The following is a 27514-nucleotide window of genomic DNA, read 5'->3' as shown; positions in this document are numbered from 1 at the left end:
GGTGGCAAGTGATAGCATCATTATACTAATGATCCAGAAGCCCAGACTAATGCTTTGGGACATGGATTCCCCCAATTTTCTAATTACACTGAATTAATATTTAGAATTATTGGCTCATCTCAGGGATGTTGACTGTAACAACTGTCGGTGATTGTTGAATTAAACCACCTAACGCACTTAACACCCTTTAAAGAAGAAGATCTGCCATCCCTAGCTATTCTGGGTCATATGTGACTCCAAATTCACAATCTTAACTGCTTTCTGAAATGGCCGAGCAAGCCACTCAGTTTCCAAGGGATTCTTTAGGTATGGCAACAAATGTTGGCCTTGCCCGTGACACCATGTTCCTTCTTGAATTGTTGGATATGGAGGTGGGATGTGGAAACTCTGATAGTTACAGCTTGCAAACAGCCAAGGGTGAAATAAGCACCAGTTTGGAAATTTGACACTTGGGGAATGCTATCCCTTTGGAAAAATGTTGCTTTACTTTCCCCTGGCCTTCTGACTTCCATGGTTTTTAGCTGGAGTCCTGTTTTATCGAATCTGGAGGAAAAGTGTTACTCCAATTCCAGCATAGTTCTGAAAGACCTTGATCAAGTCTCCACAATGGAGAGTGAAGTCTCAGGGCAGGCCATCTATCCTTGCCTCTCAGTTCATGAGGTAGATTACTTTTGACTTACCTGAAATGAACTAACTTGTCTTCAGTCTGGAATTAACATGTTACAATCTGGGCACGACCACTGTTATAATTTCATCACATCGCTAGGGCATTCTGAGTAAGTGAGTGATTTAACTGAGACTGCACAGATTTGGCCTAAAGGTCACATATTTTTGAGAAGATGATCACCTGGATGTGTGGGTGGAACCTAGACCCCAAAGTAACGGGATCCTCAGGAATCGAAGGTGGTCTTTTTTCCATGTGACACTTGCTGTGTAAAGTCATGAGGAGTTTGTCTTGTGAACATCAAGGGCTTGCCTCCAAGCACTACAAGTTGAGAATATGGTGACCTTTAACCTGTGTTTCACTGGTCTGAATTACAATCACTGTCTTCATAATTCCTGACAGTGAGCAGCTTATTCTTCTTGCTCCAGGCTGGGCCAATCATATTCTTATCGTTTAGCTTTGCTCCTCTCTTGCCCAGTTTCTGAGTACAGATCCTCATTGAGCTGGCCAAACAGGGACCACAATCTCTTGGTCAATGAATCATTGTCAGGACTACTTCTTAAACACTGACTCCCGCCCAGGCCAGTCCTAGGCTGATATGCTGCATTCAAATTTTTGAAGGACTGCAATGTAAAGTTTTTTTTCAGAAATGTAAACAAGCCTATGTCGTACCCAATGTAGCTTCTTCAACCATCCATTAATCCCTTTTCTTTCTGGAAACCACATGTGTGGGTCTTCTCAAATGCACTGTTTTGTCTTCATTCCCTTCTCCAGAAAAATGCACTACCTCATTCACTTCAAAAACAAAGAAGAGAAGCTCGCGTGTTACAGAGGACAAAAGCAAGGAAGTTATGGGGAACCTTTACAAAACACTGGTTTGGATTCAGCTGCAGTATTGTGCCCTTGTGTTGGGTACTGCACTTTAGGAAAAGAGTGTGGAGGTATTGGAGAGAGTGGAGGAAAGGCTTCCAAGAGTGAGAGACTTGGGTGGATGGTGAGGCTGGGACTGGTCTGCTTTGAGAACGGAAAGGAGACTGAGGAGAGATGCTGAAAGTTATGATGGGTCTGGACAGAGAGAACAACTGTTTGATGGAAGATCACAAATCAGAGGATATTATTTGAAGGTGTTTTGGCAAAAGTACTATAAGTGACATGAACAAAATCTTTAAGACACAGTGAGAGTTTAGATTTGGAAATGCATTGCCTCAGATTGTGGTGGGGGCAGAGTCAGCGTTATATATATCAAAAGGGATTTTAATAACTATCCAAAAAGAAAATTTGTGGATTGCAGGGAAAAGGCAAGTTGGGCTATTTGAAGAACTCTTGCAGAGAGTTGGCATGGACAAATGGATTAAATAGCCTCCTCCTACTGTTACCATTTTATAGTCTGATACATATTCAGCTCATTATACAGTTTTTAATGCTACAAAAATGAATATAGGTCCTTCTAGATTACAAAATTACAGCTTTTTAGCATTTGAAAACAAATTTTCTGAAGAAAAATGAGAACTTTTCATTTATTAGACTGGAATACATGCTGGGAATATATGAAATTTGGTAAGTGATGAGTTTTATAGTTCCATAAGTATTTGTTAAGTCTAAGCAACGTGATTGGCAAATGAAGAATTCTAACATCATTATAAAAGTGCCCTGGATAATCACAATATTAATTATACTGCATACTAAAGTAAGTACAATTTTGTTATTAATTTTTTACTATACTAGAGGTGACAATTACTCTTGAGTTCGTCAGTGTGGAGTCAGGAGACATTTCAATGTGTATACTGTCTGTCAGTGTGAAGGGAACACTTCTGGCAGAGTTCTGAATTGAGCTTTGTAAATCAATTACTTTCTTTTTTTTCCTACCTTTAAATAACACGCTTGAATTTAGAAATGAAATTTTACTCTGTAATTGTTAGTGGCCTCTTTGCCTTAGTCGTTAGTTAAAATATAATAGGGAACATAAATTGGTATGCTTAAACATCACTTGCTTTTGGCCAATGAACCTTTGACTGTGATGGTTCAGTGACTCAGGTGAAGAATATGCTGCCTGCCAGGAATGCTACGAAGCAGGAAGTCAGGTCCCTGATCCAAGGTCAGTTCGTTAATTGGCCATCAACTGGGATGGAGGGTGCACTCTGAGATACTGGGGGGAGGGTGTGCAAACTCTCAGAGCTCTTCACCACTGTGCCAAGGGAGGGGCATTTCACTGGGGAGGGGTTTTTCACTGCGGATGCTGGGGATTGGGTATTCCACTTGGTGGGTGGGTAGTTCATGAGGTGTGCTGGGGACGGGTGTAGTTCACTGGAGGTTGCTGGGAAGGTGGTAGTCTGCAAAGGGATGCTGGTTCAACGGTTGGGGAGGGCGGTTGCTGGGTGAAGTATTTTATTCCAGGGTGTTCTGACGGAGGAACGCTGGAGTGTCAATCAAGGTCTTGCAGTATCTAGTATTCCCAGGCTGTTATTTCCATTACGGTCCTCAGCAAGAGCCGAGTGGCCATTCATATCCACTCACCCACATGGTGCCCCGCTCATCCAGCGGTGTAGCTGTGTCTGTCATTGATAGAGAACCTCTGCCCTTCAAACTCCCACAGCAGAGTTCTCTCACCTCTAATCCTCAAATGAGTTTTGCAGAGGGAGCTGGGAGGTGGTAGTGGAAGAAAGCTGATCCATTTCTGATTGGAGAACTGGTGTGATGCATTCTCCTCTTGTTCCTCCCCAGCTGTTGAAAGATTTGTTGTGCATTTTCAATATTTATTTCCCGTAACTGACTGCAGCAGCTATGTTAGTGATTAGAGTTCAATGGCAATAATGTGTCTGAAACTACCTTTACCACTGGACGCCTTCAGCTTCATGTCTTCTTGAACATTTTGTTAATCTCTTTAAGTAGAAGCTGGTGCCTTTTTTGTGTAATGGAAGAACATTTCATTTTAATTTACGGTGTTTCCTTCCTTTTACAACAGGACTTTAAATTATATCAAAACACTTTTCAGCTCATAGTGTATTTTTTTAAAACTTAGTTAGTTCCTGTTGTGATGTAAAGTTGAAAGGTGTGGTGCTGGAAAAGCATAGCAGGTCAGGTAGCATCAGAGGAACAGAAGAGTTGACGTTTTGGGCATAAGCCCTCATCAGGAATGAGGAGGGGGAAGGGGGCTATTTATCTCCCAGTCCCCTTCCTCCTCCACATTCCTGATGAAGGGCTCATCAGGATGCTGCCTGACCTGCTGTGCTTTTCCAGCGCCACACCTTTCAACTCTTGGCTCTCCAGCATCGCAGGCCTCACTTTCTCTGAGCTGTTGTAATGTAGGAGATCTGACAATCAATTTGAACACAGAAAACTCCCAACAATCTGAATGCGATAATAAGGAGATTATCTTTTTATCTGCATTGGTTGAGGGATAAATATTAGCCTGGATAACGGGATCACTGCCTTTTGTGAGAGGTATTTGGTTTCATAAAACAAAACTACCATCTAACCTCAAAATCAGTACCTCTGACAGTGCAGCACCTCCCTTGTGCTGCTTGAAGGCAGGATTTGCCCAGAGGCTTTGGGTTCTCACCAGTGGGTGGCCCGAAGCTGCCCTTGCTGGGAGCCAGATTCGGGAAGTTATTTTCCTGGAGACTGTCTCCTAATTGTCACCTTCGCATTCACTGTTCAGTTAAGGATGGTGAATGGCACACGGTTCTTGTAGTCCACCCAGAGGACTGGCAGCTCCACCAGAGCGAAGAGTGCAGTCGAGGAAGGTAGGAAACCTTGAGGACAGGATTACAATTCAAGTTTAGAGATGAGACTTTCAGTGGAGGCGAACCCCCCACCCCACCCTGGCACCTGCTATACCCCATCCCCGGTGTCAGCATTGCCTGCGATAGGGTTAGTGTTAGCTACTGGAACGAAGCCTCTTACTTGTGATGGCTCCCTCAGATTTGAGTAAGACCTGGTCTTCCAGTGAATAGAAGTGCCTGTAACTGGGAGCCCTCATTTGTGGTCCATGGTCCATCTCCATCATGGGGCAGAAGGTCTCTGAGAGACTTCCCGGGCAGGGCAATGCGCCTAGAAGGTTCATGGGGCATGTAGGGAGGGCAGGATTGGGGTATTGAGCTAGATGGAGAAAGTGAGGTCTGCAGATGCTGGAGATCAGAGATGGAAATGTGTTGCTGGAAAAGCGCAGCAGGTCAGGCAGCATCTAGGAAACAGGAGAATCGACGTTTCGGGCATTAGTCCTTCTTCAGGAATGAGGAAAGTTGGTCCAGCAGGCTAAGATAAAAGATAGGGAGGAGGGACTTGGGGAGGGGCGTCGGAAATGTGATAGGTGGAAAGAGGTCAAGGTGAGGGTGATAGGTCAGACTGGGGTGGGGGCGGAGAGGTCGGGAAGAAGATTGCAGGTTAGGAAGGCGGTGCTGAATTTGATGGATTTGACTGAGACAGGCTGGGGGGAGGGGAAATGAGGAAACTGGTGAAATCCGAGTTCATCCCTTGTGGTTGGAGGGTTCCTAGGCGGAAGATGAGGCGTTCTTCCTCCAACCGTCGTTTCGCTGTGGTCTGACGATGGAGGAGTCCAAAGACCTGCATATCCTTGGTGGAGTGGGAGGGGGAATTGAAATGTTGAGCTACAGGGTGGTTGGGTTGGTTGGTCCGGGTGTCCCAGAGATGTTCCCTGAAACGCTCCGCAAGTAGGCGGCCCGTCTCCCCAATATAGAGGAGACCACATCGGGTACAAAGGATGCAATAGATGATATGTGTGGAGGTACAGGTGAATCTGTGGCGGATATGGAAGTTTCCTTTGGGGCCTTGGAGGGAGGTGAGGGGGGAGGTGTGGGCGCAAGTCTTGCACCTCCTGCGGTTGCAGGGGAAGGTGCTGGGTTGGTGGGGGGGTGTGGATCTGACGAGGGAGTCACGGAGGGAGTGGTCTTTACGGAATGCTGATAGGGGAGGGGAGGGAAATATATCCTTGGTGGTGGGGTCCGTTTGGAGGTGGCGGAAATGGCGGCGGATGATGCGCTGTACATGGAGGTTAGTGGGGTGGTAGGTGAGGACCAGTGGGGTTCTGTCCTGGTGGCGGTTGGAGGGGCGGGGTTCAAGGGCGGAGGATCGGGAAGTGGAAGAGATACGGTGGAGAGCATCGTCGACCACGTCGGGGGGGAAATTGCAGTCCTTGAAGAAGGAGGCCATCTGGGATGTGCGTTTTTGGAACTGGTCCTCCTGGGAGAAGATGCGGCGGAGTCGAAGGAATTGGGAGAATGGGATGGCGTTTTTACAGGGGGCAGGATGGGAGGAGGTGTAGTCCAGGTAGCTGTGGGAGTCGGTTGGTCCCAGGAGGGACCCTGACAGGAGAATGCACTGTGTCACAGCTGACAGCTGATTTTTTTTTTGGAAGAGTGCGGGTGGCCCGATGGCACAGTGGTTAGCACTGCTGCCTCACAGTGCCAGAGACCCAGGTTCAATTCCCGCCTCAGGCAACTGTCTGTGTGGAGTTTGTGCATTCTCCCTGTGTCTGCGTGAGTTTCCTCTGGGTACTCCGGTTTCCTCCCACAGTCCGAAAATGTGCAGGTTAGGTGAATTGGCCATGCTAAATTGCCCATAGTGTTAGGTGAAGGGGTAAACGTAGGGGGGTGGGTTGCTCTTCGGAGGGTTGGTGTGGACTTGTTGGGCCGAAGGGCCTGTTTCCACATTGTAAGTAATCTAAATCAGCACTTCCTTCTCATTTCATAAGAACCTCTTTCTCCCATCTCAACCTGCTTGAGTGTACTCTGGATTTAAGGTGTTTGCTGGGCAGCTTTATTTATTTCTTCTTTCGGCAACTGCTTTGCTGCTAAGGTTTCAAAAGGAAACAGCTCTGAAGGATCACGCTACTTGCTGCAGCTCTCACTGATTCGGAGGCAGACTTGGCGAAAACTGTCTCCTGAACTCTCGCTCTCGGTTTCAGGCATTCCAGGTGGCAGAGGAGCAGCTGGGAATCCCAGCGCTGCTGGATGCAGAGGACATGGTGGCACTGAGAGTCCCAGACAGACTGAGCATCCTGACCTATGTCTCGCAGTATTACAACTATTTCACAGGCCGATCACCAAGTGAGTAACCTCCTGTGTGATAACATATCCGACGTGATGGATTGAAGCTGCTTAAACTGTACAGGGGCTGTGGGGCAAGAGGGTGGGGGTGCGAGTACCTCCAGTCCAAGCCAGTTAGTAAGTTTGCAGATAACACCAAAATTGGAGGTGCAGTGGACAGTGAAGAAGGTTACCTCAGATTATAGCGGGATCTTGGTCAGGTGGGCCAATGGGCTGAGAAGTGGCAGATGGAGTTTAATTTAGATAAATGTGAGGTGCTGCATTTTGAGAAAACAAATCTTAGCAGGACTTATACACTTAATGGTAAGGTCCTAGGGAGTGTTACTGAACAAAGAGACCTTGGAGTGCAGGTCCATAGTTCCTTGAAAGTGGAGTCGCAGGTAGATAGGATAGTGAAGAAGGCATTTGGTATGCTTTCGTTTATTGGTCAGAGTATTGAGTACAGGAGTTGGGAGGTCATGTTGCGGCTGTACAGGACTTTGGTTAGGCCACAGTTGGATTACTGTGTGCAGTTCTAGTCTCCTTCCTATCGGAAAGATGTTGTAAAATTTGAAAGGATTTACAAGGATGTTGCCAGGGTTGGAGAGGTTGAATAGGCTAGGGTTGTTTTACTTGGAGCATCGGAGGCTGAGGGGTGACCTTATAGGGGTTTTTTAAATCATGAAGGGCATGGATAGGATAAATAGACAAAGTCTTTTCCCTGGGGTCAAGGAGTCCAGAACTAGAGGGCATAGATTTCGGCTGAGAGGGGAAAGATATTAAAGAGACCTAAGAGCCAACTTTTTCATGCAGAGGATGGTACATGTATGGAATGAGCTGCCAGAGGACGTGATGGAGGCTAGTACAATTGCAATATTTAAGAGGCATATGGATGGGTATATGAATAGGAATGTTTTGGAGGGATATGGGCCGGGTGCTGGCAGGTGGGACTAGATTGTGTTGGGATCTGGTTGGCATGGACGGGTTGGACCTAAGGGTCTGTTTCCGTGCTGTACATCTCTATGGCTCTAAGTCAGCCAGCTTGAGGTCATCTCCCATTTTGTTCACAGGAAGCCAGCTGCTTTGATGGGAATTAGGGGTGTTCCTTTTTAACTCTGTCTTTGGCCAAGCAAGAAACAATTGGCAAAATGGTTTCAATCCTCAGTTTCCTATTTCTTGTGTTCACCGGCATTCATTAACTCCCTGTTACAGCAACAGCTTGATTTTAAAATCCTTAATTTGTTTTTTTTTTAATTTCTCTATGGTTTTGTCCCTCCTTCTCTGCTCCATCCCTGATAACTCTCCAAGAGCTTGACCTCTGGGCCAATGGGCTGAGGAGTGGCAGATGGAGTTTAATTTAGATAAATGCAAGGTGATGCATTTTAGAAAAGCAAATCAGAACAGGACTTATTCATTTAATGGTCAGGTTCTGGGCAGTGTTGCTAAACAGAGATCTTGGAGGTTCATAGTTCCTTGAAAGTAGAGTCACAGGTAGATAAGATAGTGAAGAAGGCGTTTGATATGCTCTCCTTTATTGGTGGAGCATTGAGTGTAGGAGTTGGGAGGTCATTCTGGGGCTGTACAGGATTTTGGTTAGTAATACTTTTGGAGTAGTGCGTGCAGTTCTGGTCTCCTTCCTATTGGAAAGACGTTGTGGGTCTGGAGGGGTTACAGAGGAGATTTGCAGGAATGTTGCTGGAGCTGGAGGGTTGAGCTGTAGGGGAGGGGTTGAATAGGCTGGGGCTGTTTTCCCTGGAGTGTTGGAGGCTGAGGGGTGACCTTATAGAGGTTTATAAAATCATGAGGGGCATGAGTAGGGTAAATGAACAGGGCCGTTTCCCTGGGGTGGGGAAGTCTAGAACGAGAGGGCATAGGTTTAGGGTGAGAGAGGAATTATATGAAAGGTACCTCAGGGGCAATACTTTCACGTAGAGGGTAGTACGTGTGTGGAGTGGGCTGCCGGAGGAGATGATGGAGGCTGGTACAATTACAGTATTTAAAAGCTTCTGGATGAAGTTCCCCATGAGAACCACACCAATCGTTGTGAACATATGAGCCATCTCAATGGCATTTTGACCTATTCCTGAGTGAAACATCCATCGAGAAGCGAGTGAAACTCTCTAAATAAACACCTTGCCACAATGAGGACAATGCTCCTCTGGAGTGGACACGGACATCTACTACAAACCAACCGACTCCCACAGCTACCTGGACTACACCTCCTCCCATCCTGCCCCCTGTAAAAACGCCATCCCATTCTCCCAATTCCTTCGTCTCCGCCGCATCTGCTCCCAGGAGGACCAGTTCAAAATACGTACAACACAGATGGCCTCCTTCTTCAAGGACCGCAATTTCCCCCCCCGACATGGTCGACGGTGCCCTCCACCGCATCTCCTCCACTTCCCGCTCCTCCGCCCTTGAGCCCCGCCCCTCCAACCGCCACCAGGACAGAACCCCACTGGTCCTCACCTACCACCCCACCAATCTCCATGTACAGCGCATCATCCGCCGTCACTTCCGCCACCTCCAAACAGACCCCAGCACCAAGGATATATTTCCCTCCCCTCCCCTATCAGCTTTCCGTAGAGACCACTCCCTCCGCGACTCCCTTGTCAGATCCACACCCCCCACCGACCCAACCTCCACTCCCGGCACCTTCCCTTGCAACTGCAGGAGGTGCAACACTTGCGCCCACACCTCCCCCCTCACTTCTCTCCAAGGCCCCAAAGGAAACTTCCATATCCGCCACAGATTCACCTGCACCTCCACCCACATCATCTACTGCATCCGCTGCAGCCGGTGTGGCCTCCTCTATATTGGGGAGACAGGCCGCCTACTTGCGGAGCGATTCAGAGAGCACCTCTGGGCCACCCGGACAAACCAACCCAACCACCCTGTAGCACAGCATTTCAACTCCCCCTCCCACTCCACCGAGGATATGCAGGTCATTGGACTCATCCACCGCCAAACCACAACAACGCGACGGTCGGAGGAGGAGCGTCTTATCTTCCGACTGGGAACCCTCCAACCACAGGGGATGAACTTGGACTTCACCAGTTTCTTCATCCCCCCTCCCCCCACCTTGTCTCAGCCGGATCCCTCCAGCCCGGCACCGCCTTCCTGACCTGCAGTCTTCTTCTTGACCTCTCCGCCTCCATCCTACTCCGACCTATCACCCTCACCTTGACCTCTTTCCACCTATCACATTTCCAACACCCCTCCTCCAAGTCCCTCCTCCCTACCTTTTATCTTCTCCTGCTGAACACTCTCTGCTCATTCCTGAAGAAGGGCCTGTGCCCGAAACGTCGAATCTCCTGTTCCCTGGATGCTGCCTGACCTGCTGTGCTGTTCCAGCAATAAAGTTTCAACTTTGATCTCCAGCATCTGCAGACCTCACTTGCTGCTTTTGAGTGTCCTGCCCTGGCAGATTTGTTCCCCAGGCCTCCTGTAACCTGTCATCCTTCCCTTTACCCCCTCCATCTCCTCAGTTTGACTTGGGGTTGGGGGGCATTCTCAGTGATGGCGCTTAACCAATGTTGGCCTTTCCTGGAATCCGTCTGACCCTGTCACAAACCGGCTAGCTACTGTTTTCCAGAGCAAGTAGCTTGTGTTGTTGAAATTGAGCCCAGTCGTTAACATCTGCCAATTCTGCAATCAATGCTTCAGTATCAACCGTCCATTGTTTTGAGGGAATCTTATAACTGGACTGCGCCTGTAGCTGTTCAAGCCGATCTGACTCCGTTGTTTTGTTTTATTTCAACTCCTCAGTAATGAGAAGTTTCAAGAGTGAATCGCTTTGGCCAGCATCTCTTCTGGCTGTAATTTCTGCTCTTCCATCCACTCTTCACAGCCTTCCTGCCTCCTCTTAAAACACACTCTCCTCCCCATTCCTCAACAATTCTTCACACAGTACAATGATTAGTAAATACCTTGTCAAAGCTTCCTATCGCCATTTTTGCACTCAAGTCCAATTTGCATTCTCGGGAAGATAATGGCCACCTCAAAAGCATATCAAATGAGAGGAATTGTATTTTTATAGCACCTTTCAAATCGTCAGGCTGTCTGAAAGTACTTGACAGCCAATGAATTTTCAAATGTAGTGTTCATGGGTTGCCATTGTCTTCTACATTGGAATGTTCTCCCAGCCAGTTGCCATCATTAACAAGGTGATAATGACCAGACAGTCTGGTTTCAGTTGTGTTATTTGAGGGAGAAGTATTTTGCAAGAAACCAAGGAGAGCTCCCCTGCTCATCTTCAGATAATTTATGTGGTCAGGTTCTGTTTCATCCACCGTACCAGGAGGGAAGGGCTTGTTTCAGAGTGCTCACTGGCCTTCTGTTCATCCTTGCACTGTCATTTTCTTAATACCAACCTGTTGTAAAGGCACCTGTAGAATCCAGCAGTGTTTCTCTCCGAGGTCATATTTCATCTGCTGTGGCTTTCAATTTTGTTTTTCTGTTAGAACTAAATCAAACATAAAGACTTTCTAAATCCAGCACAAAGTTATGGCCTGTTGTCTGAGGTGAGTGAAAGGTGGGGGTTGGGGGTGGGGGGGGGGGAGGGGTGGGGGTCTCCTTGCTCTGTAACTATGGTAACAAGTGACCTCATTGGCATATGAGTATTGCATGTTGGGACTTGTCTGGCTCAATGTCCCATCAATTTCGATGTCAAAGGGAGCTGTTTGTTTTCAACTGTGTACATGGTTTTTGCTGGGCTGCTGTGTGTGATGCAGACGGGGTTTGCATAGTTTGGAGAGTTTAAAATTGCATTGTTTTTCGGGTTTCCAACAATAATCTCTTTAATACCCTTCCCATTTGGAGTCCAGCTTGATGCACTGAGTGGTCCTTTTGTGATTGCAGCATGGCCACTCATTTACATCTCAAAGTGATCACTTCTACGTTCGGGACACCACCCATGCCCTCCACCTGCTCCAGGATTTTCGCTTCCACGGTCCCCAACGCCTTATTTTCACCATGGACATCCAGTCCCTGTACACCTCCATCCCCCATCACGAAGCCCTCCGCTTCTTCCTTTCCCGCCGTACCGACCAGTACCCTTCCACTGATACCCTCCTTCGACTGACTGAACTGGTCCTCACCCTGAACGACTTCTCTTTCCAATCCTCCCACTTCCTCCAAACGAAAGGAGTAGCCATGGGCACCCGCATGGGCCCCAGCTATGCCTGCCTCTTCGTAGGATATGTGGAACAGTCCATCTTCCGCAACTACACTGGCCCCACCCCCCACCTTTTCCTCCGCTACATCGATGACTGTATCGGCGCCGCCTCGTGCTCCCACGAGGAGGTTGAACAGTTCATCCACTTCACCAACACCTTCCACCCCGACCTCAAATTCACCTGGACAGTCTCAGATTCCTCCCTCCCCTTCCTCGACCTTTCTATTTCTATCTCAGGCGACCAAATCAACACGGACATCTATTACAAACCGACCGACTCCAACAGCTACCTGGACTACACCTCCTCCCACCCTGCCCCCTGTAAAAATGCCATCCCATTCTCCCAATTCCTTCGACTCCGCCGCATCTGCTCCCAGGAGGACCGGTTCCAAAAACGTACAACCCAGGTGGCCTCCTTCTTCAAGGACCGCAATTTCCCCCCCGACGTGGTCGACGATGCCCTCCACCGCATCTCTTCCACTTCCCGCTCGTCCGCCCTTGAGCCCCGCCCCTCCAACCGCCACCAGGACAGAACCCCAATGGTCCTCACCTACCACCCCACCAATCTCCATGTTCAGCGCATCATCCGCCGTCATTTCCGCCACCTCCAAACGGACCCCACCACCAAGGATATATTTCCCTCCCCTCCCCTATCAGCATTCCGTAAAGACCACTCCCTCCGTGACTCCCTCGTCAGATCCACACCCCCCACCAACCCAACCTCCACTCCCGGCACCTTCCCCTGCAACCGCAGGAGGTGCAAGACTTGCGCCCACACCTCCCCCATCACCTCCCTCCAAGGCCCCAAAGGAAACTTCCATATCCGCCACAGATTCACCTGCATCTCCACACACATCATCTATTGCATCCTCTGCACCCGATGTGGTCTCCTCTATATTGGGGAGACAGGCCGGCTACTTGCGGAGCGTTTCAGAGAACACCTCTGGGAGACCCGGAACAACCAACCCAACCACCCTGTGGCTCAACACTTCAATTCCCCCTCCCACTCCACCAAGGATATGCAGGTCTTTGGACTCCTCCATCGCCAGACCACAACAACACGACGGTTGGAGGAAGAGCGCCTCATCTTTCGCCTAGGAACCCTCCAACTACAAGGGATGAACTCGGATTTCACCAGTTTCCTCATTTCCCCTCCCCCCACCTTGTCTAAGTCAAATCCATCGAATTCAGCACCGCCTTCCTAACCTGCAATCTTCTTCCCGACTTCTCCGCGCCCACCCCAGTCTGACCTATCACCCTCACCTTGACCTCTTTCCACCTATCACATTTCCGACACCCCTCCCCCAAGTCCCTCCTCCCTACCTTTTATCTTAGCCTGCTGGACAAACTTTCCTCATTCCTGAAGAAGGGCTTATGCCCGAAATGTCGATTCTCCTGTTCTTTGGATGCTGCCTGACCTGCTGTGCTTTTCCAGCAACACATTTTCAGCACTTCTACTGTGTGGCTTATTTGGCCTTTGGGCTTTATAGCTGCACATCCACATGGTTTAGGGGCAACATCGACTGTCATTCATCCCAGAATTGGAGACTAATCTCCAGGAGAGAACTGTCAGTGAAATCAGGGAGAAAATTAATTAATTTGTATATATTTTTTGAAAGCCTGGTTTAAAAAGACATTGGGTTGAGAGACAGTCCAAGACTAATTCAATTGAAAAATAATTTGTTTGCTTTCCAATCGGCAATACATTTGAGGAGTGGATAATGGCTGGAATGGGATGGGGGGGGTGCGGTTAGTGGGGATTAATCATTGTTTTGTGGCAGTTGGTCCAAAACATCCAGAGGAACCCCAAACAGATTTGGCCACCCTAATGGTTTTCCTGTCTGTGTTCTATTATAGGAAGGCAGCAGAGATAAGAGTGTGTGGGCTTGGATTGGTATCAGCAGTTTTCCTTGTCTGGAAAATACACTTCAAAGTGGTCAAGAGCGGCACAATAGGTTTTGGCACTTGCCTTGCTCAAATGGCTGTTCAATTCACATTTGGGATGTGGGCATAGCGACCAAGGGGAGGGCAATCATAGCTGCCCTTGAGAGGTGTTAGTGAGCCATCTTCATGAATCATTGCAGTCTCTGTGGTGAACGTCCTCCCACAGTGTCATTAGGAAGCTCTAAGATTCTGACTCTGTGACAATGAAGGACTGATGTTGCAAAACGGTTAATAATCATCGAAAACCCCAGATGTTCAGTATCAACAGAGAATGCGATAACGAAGCATCATCACCAAGTTCACATCATATAACATTTCAATCAGCAACCATTGGCAAATGACTAGATTAAAAGTAGCTTGATCTTTGCTCAAAAAAAATCAAACAGCAGTACAGATGCTGGAAATAAGAAACAAAAATCAAAAACAGAAATTGCTGGAAAAACTTAGCAGATCTGGCAGCACCTGTGGAGAGAAATCAGAGTTAATGTTTCAGTGACCCTTCTTCAGAATGTTGCTCTTTCACTTTAAGGCCCTATCCAGTGAGCATGCTACACCACACTGAACTTGTTTCCCAAGCTTGTAAGGACACGTTGCCCCAGTGTTTGAGCTTTGTGGCATGTGGAAACCAGTTTGATGACTAATATGAATAAGAATTGGGATGCAACAGTGATATCATCCCACAGGAGCAGCAGGGTAGATGGGCTGCTGCCATTCGTTTCTGCTGGTGGTTTCAAACACATCTGTGTTTACTACCCTCTGCCATAGCATTGCATCGCGTCTACAGCCGAGGAACAGGCTGGTGTTTGTGCTCCACATTAGTCACCTCCCAAACCTCTTTAATTACCTCCCTTGCTTGTGCAGAAAGAAAAAGGTGTTTTTTAATCACTAAAAGGATGTGGGTGATTCTGACAAGGCTGTATTTATTGCTTATCTCTGGTTACTCTAAGAAGGTGGAATTTCTTCTGATTGTCTTTACAACTGTCTGGCTTGAAGAAAGAAAGACCTAGATTTTTAAAGTGTATTTCCATGTCCCAGTTTGTCTTCTGACCAGTGTAATCACTACTGTCATGTCAGATCAATGCCACGGACCATTTGTGCATCACCATGCGCACAGAGAGCAATGATCATTTCATCTTTTAGTGATGGTGGTTAAGGAGTAATATTTGCAGGAACACATTACAAATTTCCCATATTCCTTTCTCTTGCTCCTTTCAGTATACAGGTAGAGCAGGTGATGTGGAAAGCAAATAGAATGTTATCGCTTATTGCAAAGGAAATGCAATATAAAAGTAGGAATGTTTTACTACCATTGTATAGGTTGGTAGTGAGATCACATCTGGAATATGACGTAACTGTTTTGGTTTTCTTACTTAAGGGAAAAAATGCTTTTTAAATATAAATGCGACAGCAAATTAACATTTCTTTCAAAAGTTAGCATCTTCAATAGCACCTTCATTCGGCAAGACATTAGAGCTTTGACGAATAGTACAGGAAGATAGCCATTCTGCCCATTGAGCTTGTGCTAGGAACTTAGATAGGGTTACTTACAATGTGGAAACAGGCCCTTCGGCCCAACAAGTCCACACCGACCCGCCGAAGCGCAACCCACCCATTCCCCTACATTTACCCCTTTATCTAACACTACGGGCAATTTAGCATGGCCAATTCACCTGACCTGCACATTTTTGGACTGTGGGAGGAAACCGGAGCACCCGGAGGAAACCCACGCAGACACGGGGAGAACGTGCAAGCTCCACACAGTCAGTCGCCTGAGTCGGGAATTGAACCCGGGTCTCTGGCGCTGTGAGGCAGCAGTGCTAACCACTGTGCCACCGTGCCGCCCACAAATATGATCAACTGTAATCTGAGACCAAACTCTAATGCTGAAGTGAGCACTGAGCCATAGTTGACACACACGATGGATGGTAATATTTATTTCACATCCTAAAGGATGTGATAAATCAGTTCGATTTTAACATCCTATTTTCTGATGCTGATCCTTGATGATTTGTTGGATTAAATGTCCTAACTTGACATCTTGTTCTGAACTCACACGCTGTGTTTATGAGTCCAGTGCCATAACCCAACAAAACTATCTGCCCAGCCACTGAGGTACTGAGATTTCAGAAGTATTTTGCGTTAGCTTTTCTTGTGATCACTCTCGCTGCCCAGATGCACCATGTGTTAACGGAATGAGATTTGTTTGGAGTGTTTCGCGCCGCATTCATGGGAGGGAAGGGTTAATTGACTTTGACAATTGAAAGGGTCAAGCGGCAATGTGCCTTGTGAATCATGGAAAGCACCGAGTCATCTGCAGCACACCAGGTGTAATGTTCCACACTCCCTGTGAAGAGGACTGTGGGTCTTCTGTTTTAAATTCTGTTTTTTTTAGTATTTATTTGAGGGATGTGGGGCGTTGCTGGCTGGGCCAGCATTTATTGCTTGTCTGTAGTTGCCCTTGAGAAGATGATGGCTGAAAATGTGTTGCTGGAAAAGCGCAGCAGGTCAGGCAGCATCCAAGGAACAGGAGAATCAACGTTTCGGGCATAAGCCCTTCTTCAGGAAATCCTGAAGAAGGGCTTATGCCCGAAACGTCGATTCTCCTGTTCCTTGGATGCTGCCTGACCTGCTGCGCTTTTCCAGCAACACATTTTCAGCTCTGATCTCCAGCATTTGCAGACCTCACTTTCTCCTTGAGAAGATGATGGTGAGTTGCCTTTTTGAACCGTTTCAGTTCACAGGCCATTAGGGAGGGAATTCCAGGATTTTGACACAGTGATAGTGAAGGAATCGTGATATATTTTCAAGTCAGGATGGTGACTGGCCTGGTGGAGAACTTGCAGGGGGTGGTCTTCCCATGTATCTGCTGCCCTTGTCCGAGATAGAGGTGGTTGTGGGTTTGGAAGGTGCTGTCTGAAGATCTTTGGTGAATTTCTGCAATGCACCTTGTAGATAGAACATGCTGTTGCTGTTAAGTATCAGTAGTAGAGGGAGTGGATGCTTGTGGATGTGGTGCCAATCAAGTGAGCTGCTTTGTCTTGGATGGTGTCAAGCTCTTGAGTGTTGTTGGAGCTGCACTCATCCAGGCAAGTGGGGAGTATTCCATCATGCTAACTTAACACCATTTTTCTGTTCCACAGTTGGTGGTATGGCTCACATCAAGAGACCTGCTTCTGATTCAGCTGAGGAACCTGTGCGGAAGAAGTCAACTCCTGAGACCCAACGTAAAGTGCCCAAGAACGCAGTTACTCCCACTGCTGTGCCAGCCTCTCAGGTTGCACCAACGGTAAGATGTCATCTCTGTGATGTGATTAAACTGGTAGAGTACATTTTCTTTCACTCATTGTTTAAAAAAAATGGAAACCCTCAGCAGCATTTTTAGAGTGTGAAAGTTAAATTTACAGGTCAATGCCTTTCTTTAGAATTGGGAAAGTGTAGAGATGTGAGAAATGTGAAGCAAATACGGGGAGACACAAAGTGGGGATGGGAGGGTGGTGTAAAAGGGAAGACCTGTGTCTGTCAGAGAACAGAAAGTGGTGAAATTTCTACTATTCCCTTTCTGCTTCCTTGCCAAAGGCAGGTCGTTGGTGATTATTTGCTGATGCATGGCCGTTATTATGACTGAATTGAGTGAATAAGTCAAACTGGGGAAACCAAACTCTATGCTGTTGGTGCTGAAAATGTGTTGCTGGAAAAGCGAGCAGGTCAGGCAGCATCCAAGGAACAGGAGAATCGACGTTTCGGGCATAAGCCCCTCTATGCTGTTGGTGCCATCTGATTGACAAGTGAGCCATCCAGCCAACTGAACAAACTGGCTTCTCTGTAACCATCCCCATTACACTTCCTCTAGACCCATCTTTTTCATTTATCCCATTATCATTTGTTTTTGCCTGCGATTATTAATCGTTCTGCCCGGCTCTATTCCCTTCTACACTATTTTCTTGTGTTTCATAGAATCCCTACAGTGTGGAAACAGGCCCTTCAGCCCAACAAGTCCACACCGACCCTCCAAAGGGTAACCCACCCAAACCCATTCCTTTCCCCAACACTTTTCCCCTGACTAATGTACCTAACCTACACGTCCCTGAACACTATGGGCAACTTAGTGTGGCCAACTTACCTAAAATGCACATCTTTGGATTGTGGGAGGAAACCAGAGCACGCAGAAAAAACCCATGCAGACATGGGGAGAATATGCAAACTCCGTACAGTCACCTGAGGCTGGAATTGAACAGGTCCATGGTGCTGTGAGGCGGCAGTGCTAACCACTGAGCCACCATGCCACCCCTTTGTGGGAGAGTTACAAATCACACACTGGGCTGCTCCATTCAAGATTCACCAGCTGTCCATCTCTGTGGAGTGCCATCTGAGGAATGATTATTGCATCTGGCCACTGTAGCAAGTTGGCATTACAATTGGTGGAGTACTCTTGTGAACCATTCTTGGTTAGATGGAGAAATGAGAGCAAAATAATTGTACACTTTTCTCTTCTTCTAGAACAAAGTTCCTGCTGGTGACAGATCCAATAAATCAGGGACATTGTCCAGTAGCTGTGCCATCTGCAAAAAAAACGTTCTGTTGGTTCAGCGATACTTAGTAGATGGGAAACTCTATCACAGGAACTGTTTCAGGTGAGATAAAAGAGTGAATGTGTTGCCTTTGCCTTCAGGTCCCAAGCCCTTGTAGTCTCTCCCTAAATCCCTCCACTTCCTGATCTTGCCATCCTAATTTAAGACACACCTTAAAATCTACCTCTGTGACCAAATCTGTCCTAGTGTCTTCTTATGTAGCTGGGTCTTAAATATTGCCAGTTAATGTCGTGGCTAAGGGGAGAAGAGTAAGACTGAGAAGAAGTATAAAGGATAATCCAGTTGTGGTCATTAGACTTCAGGAAGGATGTGAATGCCCGTGACAGGATGTAGAGGGCATTTACCAGAATATCTCCAAAGGTGCATGTTTTTAATTGTTGGGGTGGAAAGGCTGGGGTCATAGCAAAGATGCTTGAGGGAAGATTTGATAGAAATATACAAGATTATGACTCGCTTGGGATCCCATTAGCTCAATACACAAGGTCCAGGGGGTACAAAGTTAGGGTTTAGGACAAGAGGTGAGGACTGTGAGGAAGAGATTGTGTACACAATGAGTAATCAAAAATCACTGCCTGCAAGGTGGTATATGTGGCAACAGAATTACAAAATCATAGAAGTCTTACAGCATAAAAGGAGACCTAGGCCAGACTTCTGTTGCCAAGTGGAAGGCATGGATCCAGAAAAATCCAGGCTGAGCAAATAGCACTCAGGAGAAGGTACCTCAGACTTTCCTATTTTGATTCTTGGGCGGAGTGCGGACCTTAACTGGACTTTGGCTGGGCACTTATGGGAAGAGTTCAGAGGCAGCCACAAGGGCCGCTGAGTGCCATGGTGGGCTGTTGCAAAGACCGTGGGGATACAGGACATAGTTCCAGTTGTAAAAAGAAACACACAAAAAACAGCCCTCCCAGCCTTTCTCCCTCCATACACTCCCCATGTCCCATCCAAGCCAACCCATTCCCCTGTACACAGCTCCAAAACTCATAGTAGCCCTCATGTCAACTCTGCCAACTCATTCCAAACTGTGTCTGCCAAGCAACAGCCTTTTGATGTCCAACCTGGTGCCAATTTACACCATATTCCCCTCCATGGGCACACCTTGGCATCCACGTGGAATTGCAATGATGTTTTAACTGACTGGTACAGAATTTCATGAAACAAAACTCATTCATAAAAATCTAATTACTATATTTGCATTTCTTCAAACTAAATAAACATTTTTATAAGTAAGTAATTGTGCAGCTCCATATCAAAGATGTGACAACATTTCGAGTTGCCAAACTGCAAACTGACAGGTATCCCACTGTGATAATGATAAATCATATAATTCTAGCCCTCAGGCTAATGTCAATGGTCAGAGTTAAATAACAAGCATTAATTTTTTTTTTTAATTGAAAAGTATTATATGTTCAGTTTTAAAATGAGATTTAAAAGCCTTGATGCTTGATCATCTAATGAGTGTATTTGCATTTTAAGCACCCATGTCTACTTTTAACAAGTTCAAAGGGAACTTGACATGTCCCAGAAGTGCCCTCAACCTACCTTACGTCTCCTGCGGTAAATTTAGACTTTCTTCTGAAAAGGGTAAAGCCCACTAGTCATGTTTGAAGTAACCCAGTATTGAACATTTGTTCTGTTTGAAGGCACTTTTACATATATAGCTACTTTCATAAACCATGAATAAGCAAATTACAACCCATGCCCATTATCCACCCAACAATGAAGGCATGTTCAGAGCAGAACATCTGGAGTCAGGGCTCCAGTGCCACTTGGTTGCACAAGAGACCATATTCTGCCTTTGCAAAAGTTCAGGTTCCCAATAATGTAGTTGGCATTTTAAAGTTATAATGTTATTAATGTTTTCCAAGATAGATCACATTGTTCATACTTGGAATAGGATCTACCTCTGTAAAAGGTGATTTTCCCATTGACTCGACAATTCCTACTCTGTTGAGAAGCTTTAACTACAGTATGGCACATTTCAACTATAGATGTGGCCAAAAGGATTTACAATTTTGGGAAGTTGACAGGAATTCTACGCAGGTCTAAAATTGTAATGATACAATCGGACCTTTGCAATCCCTGAGGCAGCTCTAAGTGCTTTACAGCCAGTTATTTGATTTTGTAGTACTGTCATTATCATGTTTTCTCATGTTAGCAGCAGGGTAGAGGAAGTTGGGCAATTTCCTGGCTTGCTTGCGTGTTTGCCTCAGGAGAAAATGCCTGCTCAGACAGATTTTTGTTTCGGGTGTGGTGCAGATGTGAGCAAGAGTTCAGTACCTGCTACAGGGTTGGGGTATGGAAGGCATCCTCTCTAAAGGTCCACCTTGCATATGTGGGACCATGTCCCAGTTATAATACAAGCCCGTAAAAGTAAGGCCCGTTTGGCCCTCATCTCTAGTACTCTCTCACCCGACACACTACACCTTTCCCATCCATGAAACCTCATGCTCTCACCTGCTCCTCCATGGATTCTCATACACTCTGTGCCGAGCTGTGATGTTTTTTTTCCAATTCACAATTATTCTGTGTTGAATCAGGAACCCAGATACTGACAGTAGAATGTGTTTTCAACAAAAACTTTCTAATTCATTCAGAACATTCCATTTTCTTAAACAAAAAACAAATCTTAATTGACTACAGACCAATAAAAGTTTCAGTTGTCCATACCCTTTGAAGTATCAGTCACAGACACCGTAAGCACCAAAATCTCTTTATCTTGTATAAACATACTTTGTGCAATTGACAGATTAAACCAAAGACCCAGGGCAGTCAAACAGCTATTTCAGTACTTGAATAGATGTCTGGGCTCTCCATCTAGCCTCATTATGTACTGTTAATGTGTTAATCAAGCTTTAAAACTACCAGTCATGCTCTTTGTTCAAGGGTTCATTTTTCTGCATTTTTATTTATCCTTCTCACCTGCCACAGGTGCAAGCAGTGCTCCAATACCCTCATGGCTGGTGCATACAAGACTGGGTCGATACCCGGGACTTTCATCTGCACCAACCACCAAGCCAATGTTGGTGAGAACAACAACAACAGCAGCAGCAGCAGCAGCTTTGTTAGCTCCAAGTTACAGAAGCCCAGCCCCAAGGCAGACGAGTCAGTGCCAACAGTCCACAAGCCGGTGGTGGGCCATGTGACCAGCCCCACTGCAGTAACAAACACCCCCAGGCAGGCGGAGGTCTCGTCAACAGCTTTCAAACCAGGGGGCACTCACGCGGAGAGAATGCAGGCTGCAAGGCAAAAGTTTATGAGTTCGGGGACACCGGAAAAGCCGCCTTTGTCTGATTTGGGATCTCCAGCAAGCGCACTGCGTACTCCCGATTCTGCACGAGGGCAGTTTGGTGGTGCAGAAACGATAACACAGAGGCCTTGGTCACCTGGGAACCAGCAGGGCACCAACGTGTTGAAGAGTCCGACTGCAACCACCAGGTCCAGTTCTGACACGGACAAAGACAAGGCACGCTTGGTCCTGCAGAAGAATTTGCCCTTTGACAAGAATAACAACCTAAACCAAGGTGTCGCCTCGTCTTCCCGGTTTCACATGGACAAGCCTTCAGGAACACAGCCCATGAATCACCAGACCACCAAGACTACAACTCTGAACGTAAGTGACCAGAAAAATGTCCAGGCAGGAACCAGGCAATCTACGTCACCAGAGCAAAGGGGCGAGCCCAGCAATCCACAGGACAAAGCCTCCAAATGGAGACCGACATCTGCTTTGGAACTACCATCCCGTCCGGTGCTCACAAAAGGTGTTGCCAACCCTGAGGCTGTGCTCAGTCCTTCAACAGGAAGTTCCTCACGAGGCACATTAAACCGGGCTGCCAGCATGAATGAAGCAATGGGTCGCGGATCAACTTCGACCCAGCAGACAACCAGTAAAGGTTAGTTCTCTGACTACACCGGCATGTACACTCTCTGAGGTAGCTGCAGCTTCACATGTCACCATCCACTGGCTGACAGTCAGCTCTGCTATCCTTAACATGGGAACAGCACCTCATCTCGCAGTCAGACAGGGCGCTGAGGTTGTGTCACAAAGTCAGCCTGCCCTCTTTCCATGAGGTGTAATGCTGAGATCTGCATGTTCAGGTTAATGTACAACAACTTTGCATTTATGTAGTGTAATGTAATGAAATATCCATATCCCTGGGAGCTATTTGAAGAGCAGAGGAATACACTTCCCTTGTCATGGACAATGTCCATCTCTCAAACCACATGTCTTAATCAATCATTTCTGTCATTGTTGTTTGTGGCATTGACTGGGAACAGTTAGTTGCCATTTTATCCTACATAACTGAGTTATTGGAAAGTATTTAATCGAATCTAATCTGATTTAAGTGATGTGATTAAGGAAAGCTTGCATTCTCTTCAATGAAGTCGAACAAGTCAGTGGGAGGTTTAGTCGTGTTGGGCTTGAAATTTCCAAGGACCAGTGATCTCTCGCACGTTGCCACTGCGTGGACAATGTCCATCTCTCAAACCACATGTCTTAATCAATCATTTCTGTCATTGTTGTTTGTGGCATTGACTGGGAACAGTTAGTTGCCATTTTATCCTACATAACTGAGTTATTGGAAAGTATTTAATCGAATCTAATCTGATTTAAGTGGTGTGATTAAGGAAAGCTTGCATTCTCTTCAATGAAGTCGAACAAGTCAGTGGGAGGTTTAGTCGTGTTGGGCTTGAAATTTCCAAGGACCAGTGATCTCTCGCACGTTGCCACTGCGTGGTGTTTTATACAATGAAAGAACTCCACATATCTGACAGGAGATTTGATCAGAGCTCCTTCAGAATCGCAGGGCTGTACTTCCATTCCACTCAGGACTTGGCAGGAAGGTAAATTGTGCCCCCCTCCGACTTTCTCACAGCAATCAGCTGCTGTATTCTGAAATATAAAGGTCCAAAATCCCAGACAGCCACGCTGACAGCTGCTGTCAGACTGCCATTCAGTGCCAGGTGGGTGGGCATTGTAGGATGCCTGGTGGGTAAGCTTGTGGTGTCAGGTGGGTAGGATGCTGGACATTCCAGAATGCAAGATGGTGAGGGGGCTAGATAAGTGCAGAGTTTAGGATAGGCCAGTGGGTGGCAGTACTGGTCCCTGCAGGGAAGGGGGAGCTTTTGGCCCTGGGGCTGTTGGTGGGGTGGGGAGGGGTTAAGGTGCTGAAAGGAGGGGGAATGGTGCTGTCAGTTCTTACAGCGGGATAGAGTTGTCCGATCTGATGTGGGAGGGATCAAAACCAGAGCCGTGTGGAGAGGGCATAGGTCTGGAACAAGAAGTAATAGGTTGGGGTCCAGGATGGGGGTTGGGTGTTAGATTCCAAGAATAGAGGAAATATTTGGCAGGGATTGTTGGTTCGCTGGGGCATGGGGCAGTATTTGGGCTGGTGGAGAGGTGTTATAGTGTTACAGAGTCAAACAGCATGGAAACAGACCCTTCGGACCAACCAGTCCATACTGACCATTTCCCCAACCTAAACTAGTCCCACTTGCCTGCATTTGGCCCATATCCCTCCAAACCTTTCCTATTCATGTGCTTATCAAAATGTCTTTTAGATGTTGTAACTGTACCTGCATCTACCACTTCCTTTGGCAGTTCATTCCACACTCAAACCACTCTCTATGTAAAAAAAAAGTTTGACGCTCATGTGCTTTTTAATGCTTTCTCCACTCACTTAAAAAGATAGCCCCTAAATTTTGACCTCCCCCAGCCTAGGGAAAAGACCCTCGTCATTCACCTTACCTATGCCCCTCATGATTTTATAAACCTCTAAAGGACACCCCTCAACCACCTACACTGCGGTGAAAACAGTTCCAGCCTGTCCAGCCTATGTTTATTACCCAAACCCTCCATTCTCTGCAACATTCTGGTAAATCTTTTCTGGGCATTGGTTTTATAATGAACTAGTCCAGGCATTAGGCAATGGATGGACAAGGCGGTGTCTTTCCCTGCTGGCTGTTCTAAATCATGTTAGGCTATGCTCTGGCTTGGCTGTGCAATGGCTCCTGTGCAGGTTTGGCTGATTCAAACTGCCATTGGCTAGGAGCCCAGTCAGATCATTTCTGTGGAAGTAGTATGACTTGGTACTTGGTAAACATTCCACTGTCACAAGTTAACTCTTCACTGGCACATGCTTCTCATGTGCCAACCCTTTCCCTAAAGTGGTAGAAAATCTGTTGAACCGAAACAACCACTTGCCTCCTTTTCAAACGGAAGTTCAATTTTTTTTAATCCTTATCTAAATTATTGTGAATTGCTTTTGATGATGTTTTTGGTAAGAGTGTACAATCTTAAGGAAAAAAAAATCCCCCACTCCTGCAAGAATGTAAGGATGCTATGAACAGGAAAAGATTCTCAGTCCTCCAAGATTTTTTGTAGTTTCTAGGAATTAATAATTGAATTTTCCAGACCTGCTGTGAGGCAATCCTATCAAACATATGGGCATTAAAAAGAATCCTTCTAAAATGTATCTTTGAACACTTGGGTTATTGGTTGTAAATATATTGAAGATGGGGGAGATGTTTTATTCACAGTCAAGGATTTTTCAATTGCAGCTGAGGAATCTATTTGCTTTTAAATTGGCCTGGGAGGATATAGCACTCTAAGGATTGATATGTTGAGTAACCAATGCTTGAAGTGTGGGAAAGACAGTCAAAATGATTAACCTGTTAAATGTTCAGTGATTTGGCACTGATTCAGTTTATAATCCCATGGAATGTCTGTTCTTTATCTTATTTTATGACATTTAGCTGCTCTGTAAATGACTTGGCTAGTCATCTGGTCTTTTAAATACTATTTTCTGATCCAGTCAGGTTTTATACTTTTGCGATACCTCTGTGTCTAACTGTTAAGCAGCTGACCTGTGATGTTTATCTGCACTGATGGTCACTGCTACTGTGTGTGGTCCTGCATGCACTCATGATCTTTGTGTCCCAAATAACTCCATACACTGTTCAACTTTAAAAGTGGCTTCAAAGTAGAGAACCAAGAAAGACTTGCACTTCTACAGTGTCCTCCATGACCTCAGGACAATTAAAATCACTCTACAGCCAGAGAAGTACTTCTGAAGCATTGTCACTACTGTAATGCAGGAAATCTGGCAGCAAATCTGCACAACGCAAGCTCCCACAAACAGGAGGGCATTTTGTTTTATGAGATATAAAACAGCATCAATTGAAGAATAAATATTGACAGTTGGACTGCCCACTTCTTTGAATACATGGTTGTTGGACCTTGAGCATTTAACTGAGAGAGGCAATATCTCTGCAACAATTGATTGCTGCCTGGAGTTTACTTGTGTCCCTGGACTAAGATTTGAACCTACAACCTTCTAACTCAGAGAGCTATCACATGAGCCAGAACTGACACTTATGCTCAAATGTAACTGCCCTATTCTGTGGAGGGAGGGCGTGGGGGGGCATTGATTGTGGGAGGATAATGTTGGGCCCCTGCCAGCTTTCCATCATTACACTGATTAATTCTGTCATGAAAAGACTTGAGAACAGCTTTCCTACCTAGCTAACAATTGAGGCTCTCAAGGGCCTCATCCCATTGCTGCAGTTATTCATCCAGTGCTAGCCAGGGTACTTGGAATAGGGGGAAGCCCAAACATCAACCACTGCCCTCTGGTGGTTGAGGGTTCCTCCTTGTTCAAAAGCTCTTCCCAATTAATATATAGGAAGAGAGAGAGTTGGGTGGGGAGGATTTAGTGCTGCTGAGAACTATGCCAGTCCCCTTGTCTTCTAGGAGAAAGTGAGGACTGCAGATGCTGGAGATCAGAGCTGAAAATGTTTTGCTGGAAAAGCACAGCAGGTCAGGCAGCATCCAAGGAACAGGAGAATTGACGTGTCGGGCATGAGCCCTTCTGCCTTCCAGCCATCTGTTATATTTGCCTGATCCACAGATAATTCTGGGTCTTAGCTGCAGTACTCTTAGCAGCCACAATCTCCTCTGTTGGGGCTGCTGATCAAGGAAGAGCTGCAGGCCTTTGATTGGCTGGCAGCTCCCAGTGGGTGGAGCTATCACATTCTGTCTCCATCCAGGCAAAGGACCCCCTCTGTCTAATTAAATGCCTGATTTGCCTTACGGTTGTGACCTCAGCAAAAAAACAAATGACTACTGTGGAGTTCTTATGGTTGTCCAGTTGACAGCCTAGATTCCTGTTGCCTCTGTTGAATACTGCTCTTAGAATGACAGATGTATAACTTAAAGGATGTTGGACAACAGATTTCTTTGGTGTCTCTTGGTCAGAGAGAGAGAGGTAATAAGTGGGGTTACCATTCCTCATCTTGATCCAATGATGCTTTTGGGAAAAGTGGATGAAGAACAAATGGGAAGGAAGCTCTGCAATGAGCTCCAGTCATTAACCAGTTGTCTGACTCTTATAGTGTAAAATCACTTGGGAATAATGGGAGTTTGGGTGAGATGCTGAGTTCTCGGGAGGGCAGATCTTGCTGCTTCACTCTCTCTGCAGAGGAACTGGATCCTTTCTCACTGCAACCTTATGGTCAGACCAAATACAGATAAATCTTATTGAACTGAAAAAGCTAGAAATGGGGAAGTCCAAACAGACTTGGGTTCTTTAAGTAGGCAGATCACTAAAATATACTCGTCACATACAAAAGGAAACAATCAAACAGCTAAAGGGATGTATGTATTTATAGTTAAAGGACTGGAATTTGAAAGGTGAAGGTTTTGCCACTGATATACAAAGCCCTGGTTAGATCATATCAGGAGTATTATATACTGTTCTGGGCATCATATTTTTGAAAGGACCATATTGATTTTGAAAGGGGTGCAGATTCATCACTAAGTTCTAGGGAACCCATTATAAGGAGACCTTATCTAAATCTGTATTTACTAGAATTTAGAAATTTACAGGTGATTTGTTTGAATTAGTTTAGGATTTTGAAGGAATTAGATAGACTAGATTGGGGAAAAAAATCTGCTGGTGGAACAGTCTGGAATAAGGGATTAAACATTAAAATTGGAGCCAAACTACTTGAGAGAGAAGTTACAAAATACCATTTTCCATGTAAACGGTGATAGAAGTGTGGAATTCTCATCCACAAAAGCAGTACGTCTTCAAAT

The 27514-nt window shown here is 46.1% G+C and overlaps 1 protein-coding gene across 2 annotated transcripts in view; it reads left to right on the top strand.

Moving 5' to 3' along the window:
• micall2a (mical-like 2a) overlaps positions 1 to 27514 on the top strand; it is a 96006-nt gene that overhangs the window by 35912 nt on the left and 32580 nt on the right. The window contains exons 3-6 of one of the 2 annotated variants that reach the window (XM_043711848.2): positions 6588 to 6729; positions 16969 to 17114; positions 18326 to 18459; positions 21349 to 22310. In XM_043711848.2, the coding sequence (XP_043567783.2) occupies positions 6588 to 6729; positions 16969 to 17114; positions 18326 to 18459; positions 21349 to 22310 (1384 nt within the window). The remainder of the gene's footprint in view (positions 1 to 6587; positions 6730 to 16968; positions 17115 to 18325; positions 18460 to 21348; positions 22311 to 27514) is intronic. The other variant, XM_087997721.1, reaches the window with a different exon arrangement.

The sequence above is a fragment of the Chiloscyllium plagiosum genome, unplaced genomic scaffold (genome assembly GCF_037043375.1).
Source record: "Chiloscyllium plagiosum isolate Xiang-an unplaced genomic scaffold, Cpla_swu_hap1 HiC_scaffold_20, whole genome shotgun sequence".
NCBI lineage: Eukaryota > Metazoa > Chordata > Chondrichthyes > Orectolobiformes > Hemiscylliidae > Chiloscyllium > Chiloscyllium plagiosum.
Note: the sequence above shows the minus strand (reverse complement) of the source record. Positions and strands in the feature narration are given on the sequence as shown.